The 18,793-nt window shown below is 41.3% G+C and overlaps 1 protein-coding gene across 7 annotated transcripts in view; it reads left to right on the top strand.

Moving 5' to 3' along the window:
* Col19a1 (collagen, type XIX, alpha 1) overlaps positions 1 to 18,793 on the top strand; it is a 330,240-nt gene that overhangs the window by 246,221 nt on the left and 65,226 nt on the right. For all 7 annotated transcript variants that reach the window (XM_006495645.4, XM_030245411.1, XM_006495646.4 and 4 more), the window contains 8 exons: positions 3,763 to 3,804; positions 9,210 to 9,272; positions 13,631 to 13,666; positions 15,536 to 15,571; positions 15,670 to 15,723; positions 16,399 to 16,452; positions 17,967 to 18,020; positions 18,674 to 18,763. In XM_006495645.4, the coding sequence (XP_006495708.1) occupies positions 3,763 to 3,804; positions 9,210 to 9,272; positions 13,631 to 13,666; positions 15,536 to 15,571; positions 15,670 to 15,723; positions 16,399 to 16,452; positions 17,967 to 18,020; positions 18,674 to 18,763 (429 nt within the window). The remainder of the gene's footprint in view (positions 1 to 3,762; positions 3,805 to 9,209; positions 9,273 to 13,630; positions 13,667 to 15,535; positions 15,572 to 15,669; positions 15,724 to 16,398; positions 16,453 to 17,966; positions 18,021 to 18,673; positions 18,764 to 18,793) is intronic.

Below are 18,793 nucleotides of genomic sequence, written 5' to 3'. Positions count from 1 at the left end.
ATTTCGTCCAGGTTTTCCAGTTTTGTTGAGTATAGCCTTTTGTAGAAGGATCTGATGGTGTTTTGGATTTCTTCAGGATCTATTGTTATGTCTCCCTTTTCATTTCTGATTTTGTTAATTAGGATTTTGTCCCTGTGCCCTTTAGTGAGTCTAGCTAAGGGTTTATCTATCTTGTTGATTTTCTCAAAGAACCAACTCCTCGTTTGGTTAATTCTTTGAATAGTTCTTCTTGTTTCCACTTGGTTGATTTCACCCCTGAGTTTGATTATTTCCTGCCGTCTACTCCTCTTGGGTGAATTTGCTTCCTTTTTTTCTAGAGCTTTTAGATGTGTTGTCAAGCTGCTAGTATGTGCTGTCTCCCGTTTCTTCTTGGAGGCACTCAGAGCTATGAGTTTCCCTCTTAGAAATGCTTTCATTGTGTCCCATAGGTTTGGGTACTTTGTGGCTTCATTTTCATTAAACTCTAAAAAGTCTTTAATTTCTTTCTTTATTCCTTCCTTGACCAAGGTATCATTGAGAAGAGTGTTATTCAGTTTCCACGTGAATGTTGGCTTTCCATTATTTATGTTGTTATTGAAGATCAGTCTTAGTCCATGGTGGTCTGATAGGATACATGGGACAATTTCAATATTTTTGTATCTGTTGAGGCCTGTTTTGTGACCAATTATATGGTCAATTTTGGAGAAGGTACCATGAGGTGCTGAGAAGAAGGTATATCCTTTTGTTTTAGGATAAAATGTTCTGTAGATGTCTGTCAGGTCCATTTGTTTCATAACTTCTGTTAGTTTCACTGTGTTCCTGTTTAGTTTCTGTTTCCATGATCTGTCCATTGATGAAAGTGGTGTATTGAAGTCTCCCACTATTATTGTGTGAGGTGCAATGTGTGCTTTGAGCTTTACTAAAGTGTCTTTAATGAATGTGGCTGCCCTTGCATTTGGAGCGTAGATATTCAGAATTGAGAGTTCCTCTTGGAGGATTTTACCTTTGACGAGTATGAAGTGTCCCTCCTTGTCTTTTTTGATAACTTTGGGTTGGAAGTCGATTTTATCCGATATTAGAATGGCTACTCCAGCTTGTTTCTTCAGACCATTTGCTTGGAAAATTGTTTTCCAGCCTTTCACTCTGAGGTAGTGTCTGTCTTTTCCCCTGAGATGGGTTTCCTGTAAGCAGCAGAATGTTGGGTCCTGTTTGTGTAGCCAGTCTGTTAGTCTATGTCTTTTTATTGGGGAATTGAGTCCATTGATATTAAGATATATTAAGGAAAAGTAATTGTTGCTTCCTTTTATTTTTGTTGTTAGAGTTGGCATTCTGTTCTTGTGGCTGTCTTCTTTTTGGTTTGTTGAGTGATTACTTTCTTGCTTGTTCTAGGGCGTGATTTCCGTCCTTGTATTGCTTCTTTTCTGTTATTATCCTTTGAAGGGCTGGATTCCTGGAAAGATATTGTGTGAATTTGGTTTTGTCGTGGAATACTTTGGTTTCTCCATCTATGGTAATTGAGAGTTTGGCTGAGTATAGTAGCCTGGGCTGGCATTTGTGTTCTCTTAGTGTCTGTATAACATCTCTCCAGGCTCTTCTGGCTTTCATAGTCTCTGGTGAAAAGTCTGGTGTAATTCTGATAGGCCTTCCTTTATATGTTACTTGACCTTTCTCCCTTACTGCTTTTAATATTCTATCTTTATTTAGTGCATTGAAATTAGCATTTTCTTAATGTTTAACTTCAAAGAGTTTTTGCTATTTTGAAAGTTTTAAAATATATTTACTGATAAAATAATTTCTCTCCAAAAAATACAAAAAACAAAAAACAAGTATATCATGTTCTGACAGCTGTGTTGGTTTTCTGGACTAAAGTCATCAGAAAAATCAAGATTTGGAAATACCATTAGACTTGAAGATACAGAGGAATTGCTATACCCAAGCTACCTCAGCTATGGTGCCCTGGAGGTCGCTGGCATACATTAGCATATACCCTCACCAGAGACATGGCATGCTCTTCTGCTTTATGGTCCAAGCAACTGGAGTTTCAAAATATAAAGATTCCATATAAAAACATAATGTTTTATATAAATGCACATTCCAGCTTCCCTAAAACTACCCAAGAAAGGTCCAGCTAGGGGGACATGTTGATGTTCTAAGGCACAGTGACTGGCACCACGTCAAAATGACAAGTGCCATCAGGAAACCTCTGAAGTTTGTTTCTGGGTATTAAGAAGGCTAAACTGGATGGCCAACTGAATATCAGGCATTTTAAAAAATTATAAAAGCAGGAATGGTGGCCTGTGCCTGTAATCCCAGCAATAGTGAGGTTAAAAACCAGAGAATCGGTTGCTTGAGGTCAGGCATGGCTAAATAATAAGTTTAATACCACGCTGTCACAGGAGACCCCTGCCTCAAAAAATAAAAATAAAAATAAAAATAAAGGAAAGGGGAAAATAAATGGGAGAATAAAACAATTCCAGATAGAAAGGGAAGCCTAGACAAGATAGACAAGTGGGATAAGTGCTGATTTCCTATCCTGACTTTTTTCAATTGTAACATAAAATTATTACTCACAAAATCCTTTCAGAAATATATTGTTACTCCCCCATCTTTTCCTCTCAATTGTATGTGTGTGTGTTTTCATTTTATCTTTTAATTTGTTGTTATGAATTGCTTCTAGAATTAAATACACAAGTCTAAATGTGAGGTAGGAAGAGACATGACAAGCATAGAAACTCATATTTGTTTAAACAATGCCTAGACTTTGGGGTTAGACAAGAATACCTGGGAGCGAGCACTGAGTCGCTTGAGGAGAAGGCCTGAACCAAGTCTTAAGAAAGACCAACCTTCTACAGTTAAATGGGGAGAGGAGAAAGAAGCCTGAGACAGAGACAGATGCAGAAACAGACGAGTGAGCCCAGCGAGAGGCCAGGGCAACTCAGGTGCCACTCAAACCGCATTAAATCCAGGACCACAGGTATTCTTCAAAACACAAGAGCTTAAATTTCTGTGCCATGGAACAGAAGAACCACCAGCAGCCCACACAGTGACACATATACAGGGACTCAACTTTGGAGAAGTCCTGGTCCCATTCAGATGACCTACTATGCATGTAGTTTTCCAGTACGTGAGTTCTTCCACGGAGATGGGGGCAGTTGGAACTGGTCAGTGTTCACGTCCCGGAGGTTAGCACGAGCCACGAGCACATGCTGTTCTGAGGTGTCAGGTTGATTTCAGGTTCCCAGAAGCTTAGGGGAGTAAGGATTTATTTTCTGGACCAATCTTATAGAAATTCCCTGATGAGAATCTGCCATTCTCTTCCCGTCTTTAATAATGGTCTCTCAGCACACAGAGGATTCAGCAGATGAAGTGCTTCCTAGCCATTTGTATTTGCTTTCTCCGCGTGAAGGCAGGCACAGTCACCAGCCCAGGGTGGGCAGAGTCAAATTAAGGAAATGAATATTTCAGAGTAGAAAGAACAGGGGACTCGGAATGCGCCTGAAGCTGGCAGATACGCATATGGAGAAGGAAGTCTTGGAGCTGTGGTGTTTCTCCTGGAGAGATCACCAGCAGACAGACAGACAGACAGACAGACAGACAGGATCTTCAACATTGGAGAAATTTAACAGAGTTAAATATTAATTACATTAACAGGAATAAAATGAGAAACACAAAAACGTCTGCCAAGTCGCCAAATATTGTTAAAGTACTAACATTTGACTAGCAATTTTTCAAGACAGAACACATTAAAAACAATTGGACTTTTTGTTGTCATTTTTTACCCAGGGAACTGGTGAGCACGGAGCTAGTGGCCCCAAAGGAGAAAAGGTAATCCTGTGTTGTTGTTGTTGTTGTTGTTGTTGTTGATGATGATGATGATGATGATGATGATCAAAGGGATTAAGCACTTTCACCTATAGGGGCAGCAGTCCCAGTGAGCAGGAACTTTACCTGCCTGCTGACCAGCAGCTGGATGCTGCCCCTTGGGGGCGCTACTGAGCAGAGGCGGGCTACAAGAGAAGGGATGTGTCAAGAGAAACATCCTTAATAATGATCCAGAAAGGAGAAAGATTTATACGATTTGAAGGAAAACCATAGTACAAAGGAAGGGTCAGGATCCCACAAGAAAACCCACAGAAGGAACTAACCCGGGCTCATAAGGACTCACAGAGACTGAACCACCAATCAGAGAGCTTGCCTGGGCCTGACCTAGGCCTATTGCACCTACGTTACAGTTGTGTAGTGTGGGTTTCTTGTGGAACTCCTAACAATGGGAGCACAAGCTGTGTCTCTGATGCCTGCCTTTGGGACCCTGTCGGCCTGCTGGGTTGTCCTGTCCAGCTTTAAAAGGAGAGCAGGTGCCTAGTCTTACTTCAATTTGATATGCTGAGGTTGGTTGATATCCACAGGAGGTCACAGATACTGAGGGGGAGTGAATGGGAGTGGGGGAACAGAGAACTGCAGCCAGGCTGTTAAAAATTTTTAATTAGGAAGGAAGGAAGGAAGGAAGGAAGGAAGGAAGGAAGGAAGGAAGGAAGGAAGTCAGAAATCCTTGCAGGTAGCAAAAACCATAGGAAGAAAGAGCCAATCGGCAAAATGCTTGTGGGTCAAGCTCACTAGTTAACTGTTCTTAAAGCAAAGGAGGCTGTCGTGGGAGTACTTCGTTTTGTTTTGGTGAGGTTTTACCATGCACAGTAGTAGTCTAGCCAAGCAGTTATTTCAAAACGAGTTTTCAAGATAAAACACCAATATACTTCTGTTACATTTTCCTTGTCCTCGGTTGGAAGTCCTGCTTTATTAGCTATAAAAGAATGGCAGGTTAACTTCTCTATAGAAAATACCACTTTATTCTAGTTGGATTGTAAAACCGTGATGACCTTGGACTGTGAATGTGGCACGGTCAGAGGAAAAATTTAAAAGTAAAGAAAAATGCACATTAAATCTACAGACAAGGATATGAAGGTCTGGAAATACTTTTAAAAGGCAGATGGCCTGTGAGAGCTACCTTCCTTCTTTCACCCAGTAAAAGTTCTCTTGATTGAGGGCATGATACTTTTCGACACAAGTGCAAGAAATATGACTTCTGTGCTTTATAAATCAGCACAGCCAACCTATTCAAAAGATTGTGTATCTCTCACCAGGAAAAATCGCTAAAAGATCATCTCAGCAGGAACAGTGAGTTCCTTATAGACTAGTCATTCAAGAAGAAAATTCTCTGGGATACATAAATAAAACCCCGACATTCTGAAAAAAAACAATTTAAAAATGATTCTTTAGCAATCCAAGTCACTCCCGGGTCTTGGATTTTGAACAAAGCTATTTCCTCTGAAGCAGCACCTTATAGAATCATATCCCAACCTCACAAATGGATTGCATTTTAAGTATTTGCTATTTGACATATGCAGACTCGGGACGCAGGGACACTAAGCTTGTCACACAGGACAGCTGAGTGGAGAAGGTGGGGGTGTGATACTCTTAAAGCATTTAAATGATGAGTCACTTCTTGGAACAAAACAGCTGGCTTCTGTGTTGCCCTCTTCATTAGCAAACATATGTCATTTAGAAATGCTTAAGACCTTGCTGATGAGAAATTTGATGCTGTAAAACAGGTGTATCTCAAACTCCAGGGACCATTCTTACTGCTTGGAATCTTTTTAATTGCTTCAGAATGTTAAGTGGAGTTAGAAAAAAAAAAAAAACCGAGAGACTATCTGTTCCATCTTCCTACCCACATAAATGATTTGTCTAGAAGAGTCTGTAGGGAACTTGATGCTGTGAGTGCTATGTACCTATGAAAGCATTTTTACAAATTATCATTAATGAAGGAACAGCTCTGCCAGTAAGCCATGTATCGAGTCACAGAAAGCCTGAGTGTAGCAACTGCTTGAAGAAAGTCCACGCATCTACTTCCTGTCTGTTCTCGATCAATCTCCTGGCTTTTTAGACCTGTGTCTTTCACAGTTGGTGGATCTCTGCTTATGCTTGTGATATGATCAGGGGTTCCAAACCCTGCCTGTACACAAAAGCACCAGGACAGGGCACTGGAAAGCCTGTTCCTGAGCCCCATGCGCAGGGGCTCCGAGGAGAGGGAAACCAGTATCTGTCTCTTAAATACATGGACATTTGGTTGAGGCTGGGAGCCACTGTGGGCTTGAATGAGCATTAGCTTTGGGATCACAAGCTGGCTATGGTATAAACTGTGCCGTTACCTTGGAAGCCATCTCCTTACCCTAAGTATCAGGTTCCCAGGATGTAAAGCAGACATAATCATCTACAGGAAGAATGATGGGAGGATTAAAGGCTAACGAGATGAATTTTCCTGGAAGCCCAATGCTCAGTGCAAATTAGACTGTCAATAAACACTGGTTTTTCTTATTTGCTCTCCACCTTCTGCTCGGGAGCGCTCATTTAGCTCTTTCCGAATGAGCCATTTCCATCCTTCCTGCCTAGCCTGGTTCTTCTTTGCCTTCCTCCCAATAATTCTGAAGGGAGGAGACTCGAGTTGGAAAGTAGAAAAAAAGATTTAACTAACAATATTCTTTAAATCCTTCATTTTGAATAGATGCGTATTTATAGGTAATTTCTAGCCCCTTCACTTGCTTTCTGTTTCTGCTATATTAGATGAGTATTCTTGTTAGGGCTATTATTCCTTAATGTCTGTATAGTGGGATCATATCACAAACCTGACAAATGACATGAAACTCACTTTAGAGTTTTACAAACCAACTATGCATGGGTGCCTAAAGTGGTCACTGTCTTCTCTACCTTCCAACGTTTTACAGAATTTACTATCTTAAAAAAAAAAAAAAAAAAAAAAAAAACACCAGCTTCAATGTACTAAAGTACAGATAGAGATATACAAAGATGTATTTTGCTCGGATCAAACCATATGCCAGGGCTCTCAGAAGATGGTTCAGAAGCTAAGAGCACTTATTCTCCTTACTAAGGATTTGGGGTTAGTTTCCAGCACCCATAAGAAGCAGCTCATAACTGCCTGTAACTCTAACTCCAAAGCATATCACATCCTCTTCTGGCTTTTTTGGGTACCTGCACATGTGGCACTCATACAGACAAGCAGGTGTGCACACACAAAGTAAAAAAATATTTAAGGAAATATAGCTAGCACACTTTAAATTTCATGTCCATTACCTCAAAGAACTTATTAGTTCTTAAGCTTAAAATTCAAAGGGACCCAGAGAAAAGGCTAGGAATTAAGAAAGATATATACCTGTAGATACAACAGAAAGATATATACCTGTAGATACAACATTAAGTATTGTTTTACAAAATTCACCTCGGGCTGGAAGAAAAATGTTCAGAACTACCTGTGGTCTAGTTTAACTTAAGTCTAGTTTACCTGTTTAACTTAAGAATCAAGTGACTGTCACTCTGGAAGTCAGTCTGGAGGTTCCTCAGATTTGGACATAATACTACCGGAAGATCCAGCAATATCACTCCTGGGCATATACCCAGAAGAAGTTCTAACTGGTAATAAGAACATATGCTCCACTATGTTCATAGCAGCCTTATTTATAATAGCCAGAAGCTGGAAAGAACCCAGATGTCCCTCAACAGAAGAATGGATACAGAAAATGTGGTACATTTTTACACAATGGCGTACTACTCAGCTATTAAAAACAATGGATTTATGAGATTCTTGGACAAATGGATGTATCTGGAGGATACCATCCTTAGTGAGGTAACCCAATCACAAAAGAAGTCATTAGATATGCACTCACTGATAAGTGAATATTAGCCCAGAGACAAAGAACACCCAAGATACAATTTGCAAAACACAAGAAAATCAAGAAGAGGGAAGACCAACGTGTGGGTACTTCATTCCTCCTTAGAATAGGGAACAAAATACCCATGGAAGGGGTTACAGAGACAAAGTTTGGAACTAAGATGAAAGGATGGACTATCCAGAGACTACCCCACCCGGGGATCCATCCCATAATCAGCCACCAAACCCAGACACTATTGCATATGCCAAAAAGATTTTGCTGAAGGGACCCTGTTATAGCTGTCACCTGTGAGGCTTTGCCAGTGCCTGGCAAATACAGAAGTGGATGCTCACAGTCATCTATAAGATGGAACACAGGGCCCCCAATGGAGAAGCTAAAGAAAGCACCCAAGGAGCTGAAGGGATCTGCAACCCTATAGGTGGAACAACAATATGAACTACCCAGTACCCCCAGAGCTTATATCTCTAGCTGCATATGTAGCAGAAGGTGGCCTAGTCAGCTATCACTGGGAAGAGAGGCCCCTTGGTATTGCAAACTTTATATGCCCCAGCACAGGGGAACGCCAGGGCCAAGAAGTGGGAGTGGGTGGGTAGGGGAGCAGGGTGGAGGGAAGGTATAGGGAACTTTCAGGATAGCATTTGAAATGTATATTTAAAAATATCTAATAAGAAAGAAAGAAAGAAAGAAAGAAAGAAAGAAAGAAAGAAAGAAAGAAAGAAAGAAAGAAAGAAAGAGAAAGGAAGGAAGGAAGGAAGGAAGGAAGGAAGGAAGGAAGGAAGGAAGGAAGGAAGGAAGGAAGAAAGAATCAAGTGGTTGTTGGGAATGCTGATAAATACTTTAAAAAAATAAATCCAGTGCTTCAGCTCTGATGTCTGGTCACGATGTCACTCCTGCCTACAAGAAAGCCCTCTCCAACTGTATTTTCTGAAAATGCCTTTCTATGTCACATACAAATCCCTCTTCAACGTTTTGACCAGCACATCTTAGACATTTCCAAACTGCTGCTGTCACCAAGTCAGCAAGAATGTCATCTTTGTCTACAGCCTTCATCTACGCCTCAAGAGAAACACTGCAGACAGCTGGCAGATTCATTTCTCTCTCTATAATCACTGACTACACACACACACACACACACACCTAAAATAAGAAAGAAGTCCTCAGAAGAGAACAAGAGCAGACTGTCGTGTCATTTAAAGGCAAAAATAAAGAAATAATGATTTTGGGTCCACCAGAACAAAACTATAATTCTTTTCTCCTCTGTGTGTCCTGTCCTTGAAAAGTGATTAACATTGTTCCACATTAATTTTAAATGTCCTAATGAAATGTTATGGGTTTCTAGAAGGCCTCAGGCATGGAGGAGAGCAAAGACACCTTATTAGGAAGACAGCCTGGCTAGATTCAGATCTTCACGAGGCCCTGACCCCGGTGGGATTCTGTAGGATAAGGGACATTTCTCTACACTTCAGCACTTCTGCTTTTCCTTGGCAGGGCGATACTGGGCTGCCTGGATTTCCAGGGTCTGTTGGCCCTAAAGGACACAAAGGAGAACCTGTAAGTATTTTAGCTTTAGGGAAGAGGAAGAAATAAAAAAATAAATGAAAAATTAAAAATATTTTCCCAAACTAACCCCAACTTCATGGTGTTTTAAATCTAAAACTGTAAACAGCATTGAAATGGCAAGTACACACCATGCCAGGCACCAGACCCTCTCTATCTTAATTCACTTAACTCATATAAAAAGTCCCCATGAGGTGGCCCATTCCGTACACAGGTTTGGCTGGTTCCAGATTCCGGGCTCTAAAATGATTAAGTTGCCTGGATATGACTAAATACCAGATCTAAAATGAAAAACACAATCAATATATCAAGACTGGTACAAATTTATCTTTAAAATTGAAAATGCTTCAATCTCTCTCTCTCTCTCTCTCTCTCTCTCTCTCTCTCTCTCTCCTCAAACAACTGTTCTCAGTACATCTCTGAAATTATTTTCCTCTCTGTTTTCTGTGAGATCGAAGTGAGATCACAAGCTAACTTCCAATATTGCTGTGGCTGGTTTCTTGGAAAACTTCTCTTTGGGAGGAAAGGAAAAAAAAAAGAAAAACAAACAAAAACCCTTCCACATCATTTATATTCAAATAGAACTGCTGAAGAGTTTGCAAACGTGTGGTGTGTGTGTGTGTGTGTGTGTGTGTGTGTGTGGTGTGTGGTGTGTGTGGTGTGTGGTGTGTGTGGTGTGTGTGTGTGTGGTGTGTGTGTGTGTGGTGTGTGTGTGTGTGGTGTGTGTGTGTGTGTGGTGTGTGGTGTGTGTGTGGTGTGTGTGTGTGTGTGTGTGTGTGTGTGTGGTGTGTGTGTGGTGTGTGTGTGTGTGTGTGTGTGTGGTGTGTGTGTGTGTGTGGTGTGTGGTGTGTGTGGTGTGTGGTGTGTGTGGTGTGTGTGTGTGTGTGTGGTGTGTGTGTGTGTGTGTGTGTGTGGTGTGTGAGTGTGTGTGGTGTGTGGTGTGTGTGGTGTGTGGTGTGTGTGGTGTGTGTGTGTGTGGTGTGTGTGTGTGTGGTGTGTGTGGTGTGTGTGTGTTGTGTGTGTGTAGTGTGTGTGTGTGTGGTGTGTGTGTGGTGTGTGTGTTGTGTGTGTGTGTGTGTGTGTGGTGTGTGTGGTGTGTGTGTGTGTGTGTGTGTGTGTGTGTGTGTGGTGTGTGTGTGTGGTGTGTGTGTGTGTGGTGTGTGGTGTGTGTGTGTGTGTGTGTGTGTTCTTGAACCTGGAGCTCAACAATTCTGCAAGCCTATCTAGTCAGCAACCAATAGGAATCCTGCTGTCTCTACCTCCCTAGCCCTGGGATGGCAAACAAGCATTGCCCTGCCCTGCTTTGACGTAAGTTCTGTGAATGAAACTCATTCTTCATCCTTAAGCAAAAAAACAAAAAAACAAAAAAACCAACCAACCAACCAACCAACCAAAAAACCAGAATTAGCATGTGTCTAGCCATTTTTATGAAATGCAGCACACCTTTTAAAATTGCTTTCACCTGTATTCCAGAGTGAGTTGGGGATATGGGTTTACTGGGGATGAGGGATGGAGAGGTCAGTAAAATGCTGTAGTGGCAAACAGGAAAGCAACAGGAAAAACATTCCGTGCTACCAAGCTGAACTCCACTGCTGCTTCGGCTTCACTTAGACCCCTTCTTTGATAGTGATCGTCTCTGTCAGCTTTAAAATCTCCAGCACGCCCATGGACACCATAATTGACCGTCTGGTCCCTTTATCCTCAGTGTCTGGTCCAGGCCTACCGAAGAGCCTTTACTAGTGTCGTCCAGCTGAGGATTTCAAAGGGTCTGGGAACTATTCTGGGCTTCTTCCTGCTGCTCACCCGCTCCCATGAGCCACTCACACCATGTCCTAACCCCTCCTCGGGGTCTCCACTCTCTCCTAGCCCAATGATACCCACCTCGATTTTAACTTTGCACCATGGGAGATGTGACAAGTAGGACACAGAGCAGAAAAGGACTTTCTTCCACTCCTGCTGTACTCTAAACAAGAGTGCAGCCTCGAAGCCGAGAGTTCTAACTCGAGTTCCGGGTGGCGCCTAGAAGCCTGTGTTTCCCACATGTGACATTGGTGTTGCTCTAGCATCACTGCGGGTTGGAGTAGTACATCCTTTCTAGGCACGAGAGACCTTTCTCTCTTTAACGCATTCCCTCTGGCTTTCGTTCATGCCTTCAGTGTTCGTGGGGAGCCTGGCTACCCATTTGGGCCAATCTGAGCCTTGGCCTTTTTATTCAGCAGAAATAACTTCTTGGGCTGGAGGGATGGGTCAGTGGTTCAAAGCACTGGCTGCTCTTCCAAAGGACCCAGGTTCAATTCCCAGCACCCAGACAGTGGTTTAAAACCATCTGTAACTCCAGCTCTAGGGGATCTGATGTCATATCATGATCACCATGGGCCCCACACACACATGTGGTGCAGACACACATACAGGCAAAAACCACAATTCCCAAAATTTAATAGATAAGGAAAGTGGAACTCTAAAACCTAAAATGGCTACCCCAGGTAGTCCTCAGGAAAGATGAGATTAAATAGCAAGCCTGTGCTTAACCGGCATCCTACAACTCGACGTAGGTTTTTGAGGCAGACCTGTTATTCCGAGCTAATCTAGGGATCCGGCTGCAGGAGCACAAGTTTGAATAGCTTCGGATACAGACTGAGTTCAGGTCCAAACTTGGCAACTTAATTAAATCTTATCTCAAAGCTAAAAGACAAAATGTGAGGCCTGACATACAGCTCTATGTTAAAGCATTGCCCTGTATTAATTCCCAAGGAGCAGGAATTGAACGTTGATTTCGGGCACACCGTGACTCTTTCAAGACCGCTAAGACATAAGAGCAAGCAGAGGCAGAAGCAACGCAGCCCACTGCGAGTGCCTCAAATCTTAACAGTTAGTCATGTGCAGAATCCTAGAACAAAAATCTGAAAAGATAAGGCCCTGGTCTAACATGTAAAAATACATCCATAATAAAAGATGAGATTCTGTTAGGTAGATAACAGCTTGTACACTCGCACCGAGTAACAGATATGTGGCTGAGCCCAGGTAAGTTAGCCCTCACTCACACTATAGGGGAAGCGCAGTTCACTAGGAAGAGGTGGGTGTTCAAATCCCTACACACTCAGTCACCAAGCTGATTTGGATCACATAGCTTTATCCTTGGGTACACACAACCTCTGTCACCACTGAAAAGGAAGTGAGACTGAAGAATAGTGAGGGAGGCCTCTCACTGTCTCTCACTTGCCAGCAACTCCTGTCATCTCTAATTACAGGTCACTGCTAGAGTTAGGTACTCGATCGAGTAAAATTACAAAACAGCTAGAGAATGTATGAGAAGGTGACCCTACATGCCTAGCATATAGAACATGAGAATCTCAAAGACAGGCTTTCAATAAACACTCCCTACTCCCACCCCCAAATGAGGTATCCAAGAAAATAGCAGTCCCATGATGATTCTTACATTTCTCTTGATTTCCATACATGAAAGAACTCTTTAAAGTGCATAGTTTCCTTCTTATTGGCCATTCACTCAATTCAAATAATAAATAAATCTGATTTTAAAATCAAAGCAGGCAGATAGAAACAAAGAAAACCTTAAAATCAGGCTGCCCAAGTTTTATATAAAACATTCTACTTTTCTGTGCCTCAGTTTCCTCAAATGTATGTGGCTATACTAAGAGCAAATTCCCACTGACACCTGAGGCTAACTACAGTGTGTGTGCCTGTCTGTGCATGTGTCTGTGTGTACATGTTTCTGTGTGGACATGCATGTGCACGTGGGTGTGCATTGTGCATGTGTGCATTTGTGAATGTGTGTGTGTGTGTGTGTGCATGTGTGTGTGTCTGTGTGTGCATGTGTGCATGTGTTTGTGTAAGACGTGAAGGTTGCTAACATAGTGACTGACATCAAGGAGAGTACTGGTCAGCAGAGCTTATACCTCAAATCTATCTTTCCAGTGAACCCCAACTCCAAGAGCAACCAACACAGTTCCAGTGCTGTTTATCCAGTAACTAACCCCTTTGTGTCATTTTGATTAGTATACAATGGACACTTTAATGAGCATCCTTAAAATAATGCTTTTGTGTGTTCACCGAGGTGGGAAACTCGAGTGCATTCCTGCCATTTGAGGGCTACCCCCACCCATTTCCCTCCACTTTCCGATGAGTGTATCCATCTTCATTTCACAATCAGAAGTTTTAGCCCTGGGCAGCATTTCAATTTGACTGCTGTTGGGAGCCTCAGCATAGGTTTAAAATGCTTAGCTCCATGCTCATTTGGGACCATGAAGGAATCTGTAAATTAATTCTCACTTGCCCCTGTCTGAGTTGATTTCTAAGTGTTTATAATTGATTCTGTTTTCTGCCCATTTTTCTAGGGGGAGCCTTTAACAAAAGGTGAAAAGGGAGATAGAGTAAGTAGGTGTTTATCACTGTCTTGGGTTTTCTATTTTATTGATTTCTCTCTCCATTTTGTTGTCTGGCGCCTAATACCTTTGATAAAGTAAGTTTTCTGAAAATTGTACTTTCTTCTGTTTTTTTTTTAACTCTTATTTTTAATCCTTGATAAGTGCTACCATGTGATAACATTTGAACATCTGATTTGGGTTTTACTGGCTTTCTTTTGTACTTGTATTTGCATTTTACATTTGTTGGGGGGTAGCCGTATGTGTATGCCACATTGAGTACTTGCCTTGATATGTCTGTGATGGTCAGAGGACAATTTGTGGGAGCCTGTTCTCTCCTTCTGCCTTGTGGGCCCTGAGGATTCAATTCAGGTCTTCAGGATCAGCAACAATGGCTTTTACTCTCTTGAGTCATCTTGCCAGCTCTATTCTGGTTTTCTTTAGCCTATGTTATTCCTGAGATTGCATGGGGTGGGGTGAGGATTCCACTTTTTTGGTCCAAATTTGAAGCAAGCGTTATTAAATATTAAATACTAACCAAGAGATGAACTTTGATCATAATCACTCCCTGGAATTTTGCAGCTGAGTGGCTCCTGGGTTTTCATGGACAGAACTCATAGGCTACCATGCCTTCCCATGAGGCTTTGCTATTTTCCAAGAATTACAACTCCCAGTATTCTAGGAAGTTACGTGGTCCTTGGGCAGGTGGGGCTTACAGGCTAATTTTGGGTACTACACCTACTGCTATTAGTGACTAGACTTCAATGTCATAAAAGTCATCAAGTAAGAATATGCAAACTAAGCACTCCTTTAATCCCAGCACTCAGGATTAAAGGATTTCTGAGTTCGAGGCCAACCTGGTCTACAGAGTGAGTTCCAGGAAAGCCAGGGCTACACAGAGTAACCCTGTCTCAAAAAACCAAACCAAAAAAAAAAAAAAAAAAGGAAGGAAGAAGAAAGAAAGAAAAAAAGGAAAGGAAAGGAAAGGAAAGGAAAGGAAAGGAAAGGAAAGGAAAGGAAAGGAAAGGAAAGGAAAGGAAAGAAAAGAAAAGAAAAGAAAAGAAAAGAAAAGAAAAGAAAAGAAAAGAAAGGAAAGGAAAGGAAAAGAAGAGGAAAGGAAAGGAAAGGAAAGGAAAGGAAAGGAAAGGAAAGGAAAGGAAAGGAAAGGAAAGGAAAGGAAAGTCTATGCAAACTGTAAAACAGGCAATGCAGACTTTCAGAAAAATTGTTAAAGACACAAATTGGATTTTCAAGTAAGCCATGGAAAATAAGAAAATATCTTTTACTAAGCACCTGGGAATAGAATCACCAGTGCACATCTCTTTATTCTTCTTTATTCTATTATAATAGACATATTATAATATATTGTAGAAATATACATGTATTATACAATATATTTTATGTATATGCATATGTGTATATGCATATATTATATGCATACATATACATATATAAAATGCATATTATATATGCATATATGCATATGTATGTGTATATTATAGGTGTGTTATATAACATATACTGCATAATGTATATGTTATAAAAGATATAATGAATATTTATATTAAGTTTTATGAAAATTATATATATATATCAGCCTATTCTATCCTGACTCATATCTGAGGTTGGTGATCAGCTGGTGGTGAATGAGTCATTGCTGATGTGTCATGATATCACATGAAGAAATAAACTGAGGTGCTCTGTCACTTATTAGCAATAAGGATTCTGAATGTTTTAGGGTGAGCATTGTTTGATTGCATGGTTTCCATAATGTACCCCTTTGTTATGTGTTAACTGATAGAAAGTCAATTAAAGTATCAAGATGTCCCACTCCATCTGGACTCAGGTTGAACCATATGGTGATTGTTTTATTTACAGGGAGAACCCGGCCTATTAGGACCACAGGGAATAAAGGTAGTCTGGCATTTTTTTTTCTCAGTCACAGTTGCTACCTTAATGAGATGGTAAAAATAATAGTAATATTTAACTTTCCTTTCCACTCATGCACTTAGGGGGAACCTGGAGATCCTGGTCCCCCTGGTTTACTAGGAAGCCCAGGGCTAAAGGTATGTACTTCATAAATAAATGTGTGTCGGAAATCACTATTTGGAAATAATTCAAGAATTACAGCCATCCCGCATTCAAGAAGGTTTTGGTGTGCCACTCATTTTCATCAAGATGATCTGGGAGACTTTATTTTGTTTCCATGGCGACCCCACCCCACTGGCTACAATTATTACAAACATAAACACTAGGCCTTTTGGGATACAATGGGATTTTTAAATCCTTTTTCAGAGCAAATTCACAACAGCATCCATAAAAGCTTTAAAAGTACACAATGTCAGTTAAATCTACAGCCCTGTGCCACATTCCTAACAGGAAGAGGATTTGAGATCTATTTCCTCACTGAAATTATGCATCCCTGTGATATCTGACTTTCCCAGGGGAAATTCTACAGGAGTGTCTCAAGATAAAGCAGTTAGGGGACTGTGAGAGAGACTTGAGTGGAATGATCCCAGCCAGTTTAGGTTACCCCATCATCACCTGATGCTAAAACAGACCCATTAATGAAACATCTCAGAACTATATTACTAAGCTTTGAGCACATGTCAGCATAATACATAGAAAGTGAGATGCTGAAAGTCTATCTCTTTCTAATAAAAGTCTTGTTATATCTCACCAATATTCAGATATGATCTAGTTTTATGAAAACTTAAAGTATATACCATCTTCTATTTTAGGGTCAGCAAGGACCTGCAGGTTCCATGGGGCCCAGAGGACCACCAGGAGATGTTGTATGTATTGTATCATCACTATTTTGAAATAAAATTGATGTCAGTTAATGAGCTGATTATGCTACATTCCCCAAAACCATAGGTTAACCCCACTACTCAAATTGGTCACTTCTAATGCCAGGGGATTAAGTGGATCTGAATAAACCAATCTTTGAAATTCAAGATAACTCAATTGTCAGTAGTCAATGCTACAGCAGAATGGAGAAAAATAGAAATATCCAAAGAAATAAGAGAAAACCAAAAGAGACAGCAAGTGTTTCCAAATTACATTCATAGACTCGAGTTCAAATAATCATTTTCATGCTATATGATAAGCTCAATATAGCTTGCTCCCTCTCCCTCTCCCTCTCCCTCTCCCTCTCCCTCTCCCTCTCCCTCTCCCTCTCCCTCTCCCTCTCTTCCCATATTTCTACCCTTGGGTAATCTCCTAGTCTCCCCATGGGAACTGAGAGCTAATCATCAAATAATAGATCAAAATGGAGATCTGGCTACAACACTCAGTGACTCTGTGCCCATGACTAGGATGCTAGTTGGCCAGACTTGAGACCTGGCCTCTTTTCACCATCTTGGGAGTGGCCCTATGACTTCTTTCCTTGCTCTCAAGCTTACTGCCTGAGCCTCCTGGAGGCAACTGGTTGGCCTTCATAGTGGGCTTGCTAATCTGAACATCTGATCCATAAGAAATGTTATTTATCCCTCCTAGTCTTAGCTAGGGTTTTACTGCTGTGAACAGACACCAAGATGACAGCATAATGCTTATATTGGGACACTTCATTGGGGCTGGCTTACAGTGTCAGAAGTTCAGTCCATTATCATCACGGCAGGAAGTATGGCAGCATTCAGGCAGACATGGTGCTAAAGCAGGAGCAGAAAGTTCTGCATCTTGATCCAACTACAGACAGGAAAGGATTGTCTGTCTTCTAGGCAGCTAGGAGGAGGGTCTCAAAGCCCATGCCCAAAGTGACACACTTCCTCCAACAAGGCTCCCCCTCCTAATAGTACCACTCCCTGGGCCAAGCATATTCAAACTACCATACTCCTACAAGGCATTATTGAATCACTTCAGGAATACCTTGTGGAAAGACACCATAAAAAAAAATGTTAATAACACAAGAGGAAACATTAAATACTCTGCTTAGACAGAACTGTTGGTACTGAGGAAATAAAATGAGAATTAAAATCAAAAGGAAAAAAGCCCCTGTGCAAAAGCATAATAAAAATATTTTGACATTTTTAGTTGGGATGTAGTGCTTGCTCCCAGCCCCTACCATCCCACTTCCTTCTTAGAAACTATATAGGTGAAACATTTCAATTACTCTTTTCTGTTTCCCATTATGGCTGTTGACTGCACAGACAGGAAGCCACACATATCTCCAAATAGCGCTTCCCCTAAGGCTAAACATCAACATTACCTTGTATATAGACGTTTAAATTCAGTTCTCTGACAAAGATGCATGGCTATTACACTAAGAGATGTTCTAACTGCTAGTTTTCTTTCTTCTTGTATTTTCTAGGGATTGCCAGGAGAACATGGTATTCCAGGAAAACAAGGCGTTAAGGGAGAAAAGGTAGAGTTTCGATTTTACATTTGTATATTATTTAAGTAGATAGAAAGAAAAGATCCTAATGCCGTGGAAGAAGCACAAGATTTCAAGGCTTGAGCCTCACATCAGTACAGGGACAGATGTTCATACAAACTGTGTCCGGGTGTCCCTGGTGCCATATATCATTGCCATGATGGAGCACAGAAACTTCAGATGAGAAAATGAGCCAACCTGGAAGTGGAGATCTTAGGGCTGCGGTCAAGCTGTAGAATCTCAGAAGCCTCTTAGTCTTTTACTACCTGCTTCTTGATGTGTCCTATGCATATTAATACTGCATTCCTCTCAGGGAATAATAAGGTGTTTCGATCATCTAAAAACGCTTCATGAATAGACACTCTCTTTGTTCCTGTGTTTACACACAAGTCGGTGTTTTCTAGTACTGCTAAACCTTGTGTAGCAGAACTCATGTCAGAGCTCGAATGTGTCTAAGATGGTAAGTAGAGTGCCCGGACTGAGCTAGGCACTTGGTAAATGCACTAGAGGGGCTGAATTTAGAACGGAACATAGGATGAACTTTGATTGGCTGTGACAACATAAAGCAATGGAAACCACTGTCTCCCAACCTCCCACTATGAACTTCAGCAGAAAAAGAAAGAATCGTCTCTTGTTTTCCACAGGGAGATCCGGGTGGAAGGCTAGGCCCTCCTGGACTTCCAGGTCTGAAGGGTGATGCTGGGCCTCCAGGGATAAGCCTGCCAGGGAAACCAGTAAGTACTACCCTATGACTAGGGGTGTCC

Source organism: Mus musculus, chromosome 1 (assembly GCF_000001635.26).
Source record: "Mus musculus strain C57BL/6J chromosome 1, GRCm38.p6 C57BL/6J".
Lineage (NCBI taxonomy): Eukaryota > Metazoa > Chordata > Mammalia > Rodentia > Muridae > Mus > Mus musculus.
Note: the sequence above shows the minus strand (reverse complement) of the source record. Positions and strands in the feature narration are given on the sequence as shown.